At 47.5% G+C, this 13,099-nt stretch overlaps 1 protein-coding gene across 1 annotated transcript; it reads right to left on the bottom strand.

Moving 5' to 3' along the window:
• Window positions 1–566: 566 nt before the first annotated feature.
• Window positions 567–1,613, bottom strand: LOC130474258 (adenosine receptor A1-like). Its single transcript, XM_056845799.1, has one exon. The coding sequence runs from the start codon at window positions 1,611–1,613 to the stop codon at window positions 567–569; it is 1,047 nt and encodes a 348-aa protein (XP_056701777.1).
• Window positions 1,614–13,099: the final 11,486 nt, after the last annotated feature.

The raw sequence follows: 13,099 nt of genomic DNA, 5'->3' as shown, positions 1-13,099 counted from the left end.
ACGAGTAACGTATGGATGTCGCCAGAGGGCTCGTCTAGCTCAGTACTGTCTGCTCTGACTGGCAGCAACTTTCTTTACCCCTGAGCAAAACCAGAATCCATTGGGCCAGGGTGCATTTCTACTCACAGAAGAAGTCCTTTCACAGGAGAAGTCTGTGATTGTGTAAAAGGGCACACTGGAATCCAACCCACTACACCAAGTTTTAAGGGGAGACCCATGGCTCAATGGTAAAACATATGCTTGGCACATGAAAGGTCCCAGGTTCAATCCTCGGCATCTCCAGTTAAAAGGGTCAGGGAGTAAGTGATGCAAAAGATTTATGCCTGAGACTCTGGAGAACCACTGATAGACCAAAGGTCTGATTCAGTATAAGGCAGCTTCATGGGTTCATGTGTTAAGTTATGCAAAATAAATGATTGCACATGTGCTCAATTTGCACATTTCCTTGCGAGCAGAATTTTGCATTCACAGAGTGCACACAGTCTTGAGTAAATTGACCAGGTCTGAAATGTCACCTCCTCACTTGGCAAGAAACTTCGGGTTTTGATTCGAGGAAGTCGTAGCGTTCACTTCCCTGGCAGAGAGATATTTCGGAGCGGCATTTCCGAGATGGCAGATGGCATCATCCCAGACGTAGAGAAGACGCTCACAGCCGTGGAGTACCAGACACAGGAAAAGGCTCTCTCAAAAGCCTTCCGGAAGGACCTCACGCGGAAGACATAGATGATCGGGTTGATGGCAGAGTTGGCATGAGACAGAATGATGGCCGTCATGATGAGCTGAGTAGGGATGCAGCAGGTCGGGCAGAGAAGCATGATGGTGTTGAGGATATGGACCGGCAGCCAACAGATGGCGAAGAAGAAGAGGATGATAAAGAGAGAGGTGGCCGTCTGCATTTCCTTGCGGATGACGATCCGTCGCCTCTGCTGAGCGCTGACATCAACCTCCCCCTGGGCCACCTTGCGGATCTGACGCCTGACTTCCAGGAAGATGCGGCCGTACAGCACCATCATGATGGACAACGGCACCAGCATGCATGTCATGAAATTGAAATAGACCATGTAGGTGTCTTTAATGATGCTGTTGAACAGGCATTCCCCGTTGGCCGGGAAAGGGTTGTGCCAGCCCATCAGAGGGAAGAGGCCAATGAGAACAGCCAGTGACCAGCAGGCTAGGATAACCAGGAGTGAGTTGCGGGGGTTCATCCAGGATTTGTACTGGAAAGGCTTCAAAATGGAGATGTACCTTTCCACCGCGATGGCTAACAGCCCAAACACCGAGGCTTGTGTGAACACAAGCAGTGTGCAAAGCATCAATAGGCAAAGCCGTGGCCTGTACCGGGGCAATCCCATATCGGTAAACTGGGCGCATGGGATTGCCACTGCCCCCACCAAGATGTCTGCCACGGCAAGCGAGACCAGGAAGTAATTGGTGACGACGGCCCGCAGCTTCCTATTCCGCAAGAAAACCATGCAGATGAAGAGGTTGCCCACGATGGAGAACAGTGCTGTGGCACTCTCACTCAGGAAGTAGGGGATGTCCAGAACTGGAGTCATCATGTTCGATGCTCGGAAGCACCCCAGCGAAGAGGATGCATTGTCAAGTGTGTCCATTACGGGACATCAGCCCATGTCAGCTTTGCAGAGAAGAACAATGGTGTCCATCATCCCAATCACCAGGGAACTCCCACGAAGCTGTGAAATAAAAGAGCAGCACTAAATTGCCTAAATGTGTCCACATTTAAATTAAAACTGATAGCTAGATGGGTCTAGAGAGGAACAGTAGGTTTTGCACCCCACTTTTCTCTACCCGACGGAGTCTTGAAGCAGCTTACAATCTCCTTCCCTTCCCCACCCCCCACAACAGGCACCATGTGAGGCAGGTGGGGCTGAGGGAGACCTGTGACTAGCCCAAGGTCAACCAACAGGCTTCATGGGGAGGAGTGGGGAATCAATCCCGGTTCTCCAGATTAGAGTCGGCAGCTTTTAACTGCTACACAGGCAAAGATCCAAGAAAAGGGAGGAGGAGAAGTTTTCGCCTCATAAGGAAAAACCAAGAGATTTCTACTACTAATTATAATAATATTGGTTGAGTATCCCTCATCTGGACATCCAAAATACGGAAAGATCCGAAATACAGACGTTTTGAGCTGGCATGCAGACGTTACTCATAGGTCCTCAGCAGCACGCCAAGGTGCTTCCGATGGTACACAAAATTATTTAAAATATTGTTTAAAATTACATTCAGGCAATGTGTACAGAGTGCATATAAAACATATATACAAAATAAGTGAATTTCGTTTTTAGACTTGGGTCCCATCCCCAAGATATCTCATGATGTATATGCAAATATTCCAAAATACGGAAAGATCTGAAAGACAGAACACTTCTAGTCCCAAGCATTCCAGGTAAGGGATACTCAACCTGCAATAATAATAATATATTTTACAAATGAGATCTTTCTGCAAATCTGGAGGTTCTCCTGGAATTGTAGAAAACTAAATTATAGCCCTGGCTGGCCCCATTGTACAGATTTTTGTGTCCGCATGGGACCAGCCCTTGGCTAGTCAATATGATACCCATTCCCCCCCTTAATCGTCTATATATTTGCATTCATGCAAAAGAACATTTTTTGCTCTGCTGATATACCCCTCCACATTGTAGAAAATCTGCAGGGGGATAGGGTTGTCAGCTCTGTGTTGGGAAATACCTGGAGACTTTTGGGGCGGAGTCTGAGGAGGACGGGGTTTGGGGAGGGGAGGGACTTCATTGCCACAGAGTCCAATTGCCAAAGTGGCCATTTTCTCCAGTTAGGGTTGCTGGAGGTAGTAGCTGGAGATCTCCTGCTATTATAACTGAACTCCAGCCAATGGAGATCAGTTCCCCTGGAGAAAATGGTCGCTTTGGCAATTGGACTCTATGGCATTGAAGTCCCTCCCAAACTAGCTGGAGATCTCCTGCTATTACAACTGATCTCCAGCTGATACAGATAAGTTCACCTGGAGATAGGGTTGCCAGGTCCCTCTTCACCACCGGTGGGAGGTTTTTGGGGCAGAGTCTGAGGAGGGCAGGGTTTGGGGAGGGACTTCAATGCCATAGAGTCCAATTGCCAAAGCAGCCATTTTCTCCATGTGAAATGATCTCTATCGGCTGGAGATCAGTTGTAATAGCAGGAGATCTCCAGCTATTACCTGGAGGTTGGCAACCCTATTTAATCGGGAGAGTGGCAAACAGCTCTCCATATTTTTTAAATGTTGCTGTTCCTCAGCACATGTTCCTCAGGCTTCCCACAGTGTATATCCATGCCTACTGTAAATATTTATGCAAGGTGCCCTGAAGCACAAGCTAACCTGAAGCCTTATGTAGAGAGAGAGAAATTATGGATTTCCCCACCAGTTGTGAGTAGAGCTCCCCTTTAAAAGGAGGGAAATGTTATAAAAAATTATCCAACATTTGCAAATGCAAAACATTTGCAAGACATTTGCAAATGCAACATTGGCAAGCTGGGTGGGTGCTGAGAAAAGGTAGACACGGTCTGCCCCAATTTTGATCAGCACAATACCCCTCTTTGCTAATACAATTTGCTAATACATCAGTACAATTACCCAGTAAGCTTCATGACAGCGTGCTGCATTGGTTAGAGTGTCAGACTGAGATCTAGGGAACCCAGGTTCGAATCCCCACTCTGCCATCAAAGCTTGCTCGGTGACCTTGGGCCAGTCATACCCTCTTAGCCTAACCTACCTTACAGGGTTATTGTGAGGATAAAATGGATTAGAGGAGAATGATGTAAGCCATTTTGGGGTTCCTACTGGGGAGAAAGGGTGGGTATAAATGAAGTAAGTAAATAAATGTCCGAGCAGGAAGGAGAAGCGGGATTTCCCAGCTTGAGTTTGACACTCTAACTCACACGCTGCCTGACCTGGTGGTTCCAGACTGATCTCAATGCCAATTAATGTGATTCTGGAAGATGTCTATCAAATGCAAGCCAGGGAGTACAAAAGATGCAGGTTTGCCACTCAAGCACTGAACATTCAGCTCAAATAGGGGTAGGAACTACAGTCTCTTTGGGCGCTTCGGGGAAAGTGTTTCCCTTTGCAAAGAAGCTGAGCTGGGGGTCTGTTAAAGAGCAACTTAAAGGTACAGTATGACTCACCTGCAGCTCTCCCTTGTTGTGCCGCTAGCCTGCTATCTCCCAGCACAAAGAGGTGTCATCTGGAGGGGCCTCAAATCGAGTTTGTGTGCCCCCCCCCATGTGCAACCAAAGCCAATCGGTGTGCGACCCACTCCTTCCAAGGTTTGCAAAAATTAGATCTGATAAGTGGCTTATAAAAAGCACCTGTGTTGACTAGGGAAATGAATGGAGGAGGGTTGGGCAGAACATGTTTGTCTATGCCGGAAAGGGGAGGGGGTGTGGGATGGCAGAGGCAACGTGCAGGTATAATGCAGGACATGACAAGCCAAAGAGCCAGGATGTGGGGAGCAGTTTGAGTGTCGGAATACAATCTGGGAGACCTGGGTTCGAATCTTTACTATGCCATGAAGCTCATTGACAGACCTTAGGCCAGTCACTTTCTTGCTCAGCCTAACACTGCAGGGTTGTTGTGAGGATAAAAATGGGAACATGAGAACCAGGCACGCTGCTGTGTAATCCTTGGAGGACGGATGGAACAAAAACGTTCTAGACAAGACAGGTTTTAAATGCAGCTCACACCTCACCCTCTGAACTCGCCAGTCAAATAAAAAGATGTTTTGCAAAGTAGTATCATACTGACAGAGAGGGAAGGCAACATGGTATAGCCCGATCTTGTCGGAACTCACTGCAGAGGAAGGCAATGGCAGACCATCTCTGTTTTTCACTTGCCTTGAAAGCCCCTTGTTGGGGTTGCTATAAGTCAGCTGTGACTTGGCGGCACTTTACACACAATATACTGACACGCTAGCCCAGGGATCCCCAATGTGGTGCTCATGGGCGCCATGGCGCCTGCCAAGTGTTTCTAGAAAGTAGGTGGGGCCAAGCGGGGCTCTTGCCCAGGGGGGCTTCTGATTGGCGTTGTGCCTGAGTAATCATACCTGCATCACTATTCAGATATACACGCAAGCTACATGCAGAAGTTGCTTACAAGCAAAACCACAGAAGCCACTTCCCAGTGCCACCCGCCCTTTCCTTTAGCACCAAGCACGTACGCACACACACACACTCCAATGTCTGATAAGGATCACTGTTGTATTGGAATGTCAAACGTCTCTAAAACCTCTTGCATTTGCCCTGCCTCAGGGTGACAGGATCGCAGAGCTGTTTGTCTGTATCCTGGCTCACCCAGTTATGACTTCTTGGCCAATAAAGCAAGCTGTAAGCCAGGGGTGGGGAACGTCAGGCCCGGGGGCCGTATAAGGCCCGCGAAATCATTTGGTCTGGCCCTTCGTGGGTTCTGGCAGATCTCTAGCTCAGAAGGATCTAAGACTGGTGATCTGCCCCCTCCCGCTGACAGGAAAAGCCTCTATTCAAGGCGGACGTGAGTTTGTTTTGCCGAGAAAAGGAACCTTTTTCCCCCCTTGCAGAAGAGTCGTTCGCTATGGAGCTGCTAGGACCGCCCAAGAAACTGCTAACCCTTTCCCACCTGGGCCATGGAGAAATGTATTCCCTCTGTACTACAAGCGGGCTGGGGCAGAATTGGTGACAATGGAGGGGTTAAAGGAGGCAGGGCCAGAATGGGGTGAGTTTTTAGCCAGTGTGTCCTAATTTCACCCCTGCAGGCAGAGGTAGCAGGAGCCGGCTGAAGAATCCGGCCCCAACCATGCAGAGCAGGAGCAACTCCAGCGTGTGGCTGGACGGCTATGCCTGGCAGGTGCAATAGACCATCCTGTGCCACCAGGTGGGCGAGTGCACCACCGGTTGGACTCCTGCCTGCTTGCCCATGCCAGGGGGGTGTCATCTGGGGCAGCTGCCTGCGCTTAGTTGGCTAATTTTTAAGTTGATAATTTTGTATGGCCCTCAAATGATGTTATAAATATCCAAATGGCCCTTGGCTGAAAAAAGGTTCCCCACCCCTGCTGTAAGCTCAAACCAACCTCCTTGCCCTCATTTGCTCTCATTGGACTCTATGAGAATGGGGGGAGCACATCATTGGTCACTGGAGAGTGCAGATTAAAATAACGTTTTGGTGGCAGCTACTCTACACTGTGGATTTTATTCTCTCTCACCACTCTTTCCCAGTGCATTTTTTAAAATTGCTCCTCGTGTCCCCTGCACTTGGGTTTCCTTTGTGTGCGGCTCCTCCTTTCACGGCAGCCATTTTGTGGTTGGCTCCAAATCTCATGGTGGCCATTTGGGGCTGCGCCCTCCACCTTGTGCCTGAATTCCAAGGGTGCCCCCGGGCTCAAAAAGGTTGGGGACCCCTGTGCTAGCCTGTTGCTTAGCTGTGACTTTCAGAGCCATGTGGGGATAGTCCGTATATCAGGAGCCCCCCCCCCAAAGTCTGACATCACTTCCTCAGGCCAGGAGTGGTCTTAACCAATGGGCAACAGGGAAGCTGCCCTGGGCCCCATGCTGGGACCACCCACAGCCCTGCCCCCCCCCCAAAGAAGGGGAGAAATAAGAAAAGCAGGTTCCTGCCACCACTCATGCTTGTCTGGGGTTGCCAACCCCCAGGTAGTTGTAAGAACTAAACAGGGACAGCTCAAAAGTCAGAAATATAAAAAATGTATATTAAACGTTACAACAAGTGCAAAAAAATCAGAACAAACAGTGTGAAGAGCTATATACAAATATGTACAAAAGTAATTATAAGCTATTACAATTCTTTTAACTTCAATTAAGCACACTGGCCAAGTCCAAAACGACGTGAAACGAAGTCCACTTCGAACGGGTGAGTAAATGTCAGTTTCACTTGTAACAAGTCTTGCCGTTGCATGGGCACAAGATGAAGCTTCAGGCTGATGAAGCTTGTTTGTGAAAACGCCAGAAATATCCGGGAAAGCGTTTCCTTTCTGTTCTTGCTTGTGCCCGTGCAACGGCAAGACTTGTTACAAGTGAAACTGACATTTACTCACCCGTTCGAAGTGGACTTCGTTTCACGTCGTTTTGGACTTGGCCAGTGTGCTTAATTGAAGTTATAAGAATTGTAATAGCTTATAATTACTTTTGTACATATTTGTATATAGCTCTTCACACTGTTTGTTCTGATTTTTTGCACTTGTTGTAACGTTTAATATACAATTTTGATATTTCTGACTTTTGAGCTGTCCCTGTTTAGTTCTTACAGCTTTGTATTAACAGTGGCATTGAGTCTTTTTGCTAAACCTCCAGGTAGTAGCTAGAGATCTCCCACGATTACAACTGATCTCCAGCAGACAGAGATCAGTCCCCCTGGAGAAAATGGCCTCTTTGGCAATCGGACTCTATGGCATTGAAGTCCCTCCCCTCCCCAAACCCCGCCCTCCTCAGGCTCCACCCCAAAAACCTCCCACCGGAGACAAAGAGGGACCTGGCAACCCTATGCTTGTCCTGTCTGTGGCAGGAGCAGCTGGCAGCAGTGGTTCCCACCCCCTCACATGGGGTAATGGGCCACCCCTTGCTTGGGAGTTGGCAGTTAGAATATTGGACTACGGCCTGGGAGACCCAGGTTCGAATCCCTGCTCTGCTGTGGAAGCTCACTGGGTGACATCACACCCTCTCAGCCTAACCTAACCTATTTCAAAGGGTTGTTGTGAGTAGGTTTGCCAGCTCCAGGTTGGGAAATACCTGGAGATTTTGGGAGTGGAGCCTGCGGAGGGTGGAGGGTGGGGAGGGACTTCGATGCCATAGAGTCCAATTGCCAAAGCGGCCATTTTCTCCAGTGGGACTGATCTCTGTCTGCTGGAGATCAGTTGTAATAGTGGGAGATCTCCAGCCACCACCTGGAGGTTGGCAACCCTATTGGCAACCCAAGTTGTGAGGATAAAATGGAGGAGGAGAGGAGAATGATGTAAGCCGCTTTGGTTCCCCGTTGAGGAGAAAGGCAGGCTTTACATAAAGTAAACAAATAAAGAAGATACAGTGCTGGGCAAATATTTACCTGCTGACTTGTTTCCTTGCTTGTAATGGAGGCATTAAAGGCCCAAGGGCCCTGCCAGGAAAAAATAATTTATTGGCAACTGCAGAATGGAGGCCACTCCAGATTTTACAGCACTTGTTGATTCTCCACAGTGGGAAGGTCAGCAAATAGAGTTTTTTCCCAATTATTTACCTTTTAATCAAACAAACCTATGAAAACTCTTATCTGGATACCCGGAAGGAGAAAAATCTACCCCATTGTGGAAAGCTTTTATGGCCAGGATGCTTCATTAAGTCTGTTATGCTGTCAAGGTTGGCACAGGGAGCCGGGCACAGCTGGAGATGCAGAGCAGATACATGCACATTCTTGGGGGAACAAGGTGAACGGAGACTGTGACGCTTGAGCTGCGTTTTATGTAGGATGGGATGGGACACACCCTGATTTCATAGCCCCCAAAAGACTCCACCGCTAGCCCATGTTCTGGATTGTTTTATTCTTACATGATGATGTTTAGAACTGATGTTTTCTTCAGGCATGCTGGCTGCTTTAAATTTTTAAAACTCCGTTTGTTCGTTCTGTTGCCTTAGGCAGCTAGATAAATATTGATTAAATGAACACAATATAGGGCCCACAGAAGCAAAAGAACAGAGATTCTTTGTTACCAGTGGGTGGGTAATCTGATCCATCCAAGGGGAAGCCAGATAATCTGTAATCCAGTTCAAACACAAATCCTGTTTGAAACATCCTGGTGTTTTACCAGATTTTCACAATGATAAATGTTATATATGATGAACACATATACATAGCAGTGACTTGAGCCCTTTGTAGTTGCAACATATCACCCTCTGCAATTAACATATCACCCTCTGCCAACCTCCAGGTGGTGCATTGTGTTCTCCCAGAATTACGATTGCTCTCCAGGGTGTAATGTATTGGCCTGCCTGGCTTGCCATACCTACTTGTGTGGGAGCTTTACCCTTTAAATAAGGGGCGTTATGCTTCGCGCCTCACTGCTTTTATCTCCTTTTTTGGCGGCAGCTGCAGCTGTTTGGAAGGTCGTTGATTTATGGAGCAACAATAAACGTGTTGCTTTTATTCCTGCAGTGCAGTCTCTTTCAGAGAATTTAACACAGACCACAGTGATTAGGTCCCTTTGAGAAAATGACAGCCTTGGAAGGTGGACTCTGGCATCAGATCTCTGCTGGACTCCCTCCCTTCCCCAAACTCCACCACCACCGGCTCTTGCCCCAAATCTCCAGGAATTTACCAACCCTACTCGCATGCACGCACGCCCCCTTTCCCCCTAAACCAGTGGTTCCCAACCTTTTTTTGACCAGGGACCACTAGGACTTTTTAGTTCGGTGCAGGGACCCCAAGGTTCAAAATAAAAATTCTGAGAATTTTAAAATAAACTTTAATCATAACTATTAGTTAAACATTAAACTTAGAATAATATTTGAATATATATATTTTTATAATAGAGAACTTTTAATTGAAAAAAATTATTATGGGTTTATAACTTTCTTTCACGGACCTTAATTTAGTTCTCGCGGACCCCTGGGGGTCCACGGACCCCTGGTTGGGAACCAGTGCCCTAAACAGACTGTTTTCCAACTGAGGTCAAATTTTTGACCGCCCCTGCGCCGCTAATGTAGTGCCCTAATTAACTTAGTTTATAAAGAAAACATATATGCTGTCACATATATGCATATTTACATAATATGAGACACACACACACACACACATATATAGATTCTTATGTACAGATCTAGAATCACTATGCATTATGGGTAACCTGTATTCTTTGGTCAACAGACATTTCCTACTGTAAGGGAATTGGGTCAGCTTGACCCAGCAAGCAGTTTGCAGGCAGCTGACTAGATGAGATCATTCCCTCTTGGTACAGGCAAGTTCCTTAATTAAGCCTGGAGCTTTGATTTAAGACCAGAAGTGTCATTTTGGAATGTGAAGTTGTGCTTCCTCATTAACCATTAGGCAACGCCTTGAAGAGTGTTTTCTATTGGATATGCAAATAATTGCTTATACGTCCAAAAGGTTTATTGGACAGTTCAGTCTGACGTGTGTATTATGCTTCTGTAACCACCCATTATCAAAGTCTATATCCATGCTTGCAATCCTTTGATGTGCGTGGAAATTGCTCTGTGCTTTAGGCAATTTTCACCAGCATTTTGTTATATGGGCCAATAAAACAACCTGCTTTGAATCTTCAGCTTCCAACTGTTTTATTGTGATTGAAGATTAATACAATAAGGCAGAAATTACACTAATAACAATATTTGATATTCTGAAACCGCTTAAACTGAATTGGGATTGCCAACCTCCAGGTGAGGCCTGGACACCTAGCGGAATTGCAACTAATCTCTTGACCACAAATATCGGTTCCCGTGGAGAACATGGTGGAGAGATGCTACAGCATTATACCCCGCTGAGGTTCCTTCTTTCCCTCCCTTCCAAAGGTTCCACCCAGGAACCTCCAGGAATTTCTCAACGTAGCGTTGGCAACCCGCCGGCATGGAGAGCTAAGGTAATGAGAAAAGCCTTTCACTTGCTTATTTTCTAGGTCTTGCGATGCTTATGAAAGACATAAGAAGTAGGGTCAGTTTTTTTTAAAAGTGGCCCATCTTAGCCACGGGCTTTTAAGTGCGGGCAAGAGCAACGATTTCTGAGGACTTCAGCGGTGGCTTTTGAGCATGCGCCAACAGGACAACGCATGCTCAGTGGCGCTCCTCTGGGCGCTGGCTCCTGTAACGAGGACCTCTTTTGTCCTTCCTGTCCGCCCCGCCCATCGCAGCGAAAGCCACGCCCTCCCCCGCTTGGTCGCCTCTGCCGGCGGGCCTCTGTCTCGCGCGCGCGCGCCTCTGGATTTCGCGGGCCCGGGCTGAGGAGGCAGGCGGGCGCGCGCGCGCGCTCTCCCCTCCCCCCCCAGGGCGCCTTGCCTTTGCTTGGCTGCCGCGAAGGTAGCCCTGAGGGGATGAAAGGAGGGGCGCCCAGGGGGAGCGGGGGACTGCTGCTAACCCCCCCCCACGGGCGCCCCTCCCCCTTAAAATATATCACCTTCCTCCACAAATTAGTCCTGGTCAGGCTCTCCCTCTTGGTTAAATTTCAGTACTGGACTTTGATCCGTTTTCTCATTCAACGTGAATTCAGGGGCACCTCCCCTCTCCACCCATAAAATAATATTTAATGACCCCTGTCACAAAGAAGAAAAAAAAATAATTCCCCTTAAAAATATAACCCCCTCAGAAAACAAGGTATTAACCCTCTGAAAACGGTTCCCTGAAGCCCCTCCTCTACAAACAACCTCTCAAATGAACAAACCCGCCAAATAAAATGCCCTGGTCGCCCCCACCCCACATCCTGAGAAAAGCAGGGCCGGATCAGGGCAAAGGTCCATCTAGTTTTGCAGGGGTCTGCCAGAGCTTTTGAGAAGCTCCTACAAAGGTAACGGGCCTTTCCCCTCTCTAATATTGGGTCTACCAGCCCCCAAGAAACTGGTAAAGAGACACACAGCCCCTGACTGTGGAGTTAAGGCTGCTCACTTTCCTCTATCTAGCACCCTTTTCTGGCCATCTTCTGTAAAGCCATCTCAGAGTTATCAGTGCGTGGATAATTTGTTTTTATAGCTTCTCCATAGAGTCCAATTTAAGTTCTGGAAATACTTCCTCTACATAAACCCCTGCCCCCCATCCCCTGTAAACCCAATTAGTCTCCACACTAAAAAATTGCCTATTAAAGACCCTCAGCCTTTTTCATAGGGATGTCCCTCAACCACACTTCGATCCCAGCTGACCCCAAAGCATGGTCTTCTCCCACCAGTTGGCTAGGAACTTCCTAGTGCAATGTTGGCCCTGTTGAATTTAAAGAAAGATTCCCCTTTAAGAACATCTCCCTATGTTACCTACAAAAACCCTATATCCCTATTGCTGAATCGCTTCTTGTTGAACACTCCCTTCTCAAGGTGAGGAGAAGCCCATTGCCACTAAAATCTTTCAGGGGTCATCTATCTTATATCTTAGTTAAGATACCTATATTTCTTATCATTCTCCAGGGAGTAGCCTTTTAAAAAGTGAAAAAGGCCCTCCCCCTCACCTAAGCCTTCTTCTACTATCTTGCCCCATAAGATTCAACTTATAGGAGGGATATGCTGTATGAAGCTCTCCTCATTTCCTCTGCATCCAAACCCTGGAGAAAACCGTTGTCCCCGTGCTCAGGCCACCAGTAACAAAACCCATCCCCTGGGAACCATCTTGAGAACGATTGCCAACCCATAGATCCAACTACTGGGATCTGTTAACCCTGAAGAAATAATGATGCCCTCTGGCATACCCTGGAAAAGACCCTCATTATCAAGGTCTAGACTTCAATTTGGGCCTTCCTCATGAGAGGGGGTGGGGTGTCCTCAAATTGGTTCCAATGGCTATTATTTCCTGATTTCCTCTGCTTTTGGGTCCAGAAAGCTAATGACCGTCCCCATTTTACCATTCTCTCTGAAGCAATTTCCCAAGTTATTCTTGTGGAAGATCCTTCCACCATCTTACCTGTGTGGGGGCTACTTTCTACACAACTATCCTAAACCTAGAAGTTCTTTCCTGTGCACCATTACCATCACAGGATTTCTAGTTAGCTTCCTTTCCCCCCTTTATACCCCCCCATGTATCATCATGCATAGTTTACTTCCGCAGCCTTCCTACATGGAAACACAGCAGCTTTTCTTGTCCTGGGAGTTGCAGTATAGCTGTTTTCACCAGCTCTTGTATAAGGGCATATTTTAGGCCAGGCCTATCAGATGAAATCCAGCCACCCTGCCCTATAGTACAGCCCCAGGCAAGCAGAAAAAACAGGCTCCAGGGCATATTTGGTGGGTGTTCTGCTCCCAGATTCTTCATGGTCTGCTAGTTATGTAAGCCTGTTGGCTGTTAAGCAATTTTTCTGTACCCACCCTGCAGGAAAGGGGGTGTTCTGGTTCTTGAACCTGGTTTAGTGCAAATATTATTTGCCTCCAGCTTCCCCATCTGAATCTGACCTGCCTCCCAAGTCCCTTTC

The sequence above is a fragment of the Euleptes europaea genome, chromosome 3 (genome assembly GCF_029931775.1).
Source record: "Euleptes europaea isolate rEulEur1 chromosome 3, rEulEur1.hap1, whole genome shotgun sequence".
Taxonomy (NCBI): domain Eukaryota; kingdom Metazoa; phylum Chordata; class Lepidosauria; order Squamata; family Sphaerodactylidae; genus Euleptes; species Euleptes europaea.
This window is presented reverse-complemented; position numbering and strand designations above follow the sequence as displayed.

Bases quoted from the DNA above. Each gene is read 5' to 3' on its own strand.
- LOC130474258 (XM_056845799.1), bottom strand. From the start codon at position 1,613: ATGGACACACTTGACAATGCATCCTCTTCGCTGGGGTGCTTCCGAGCA.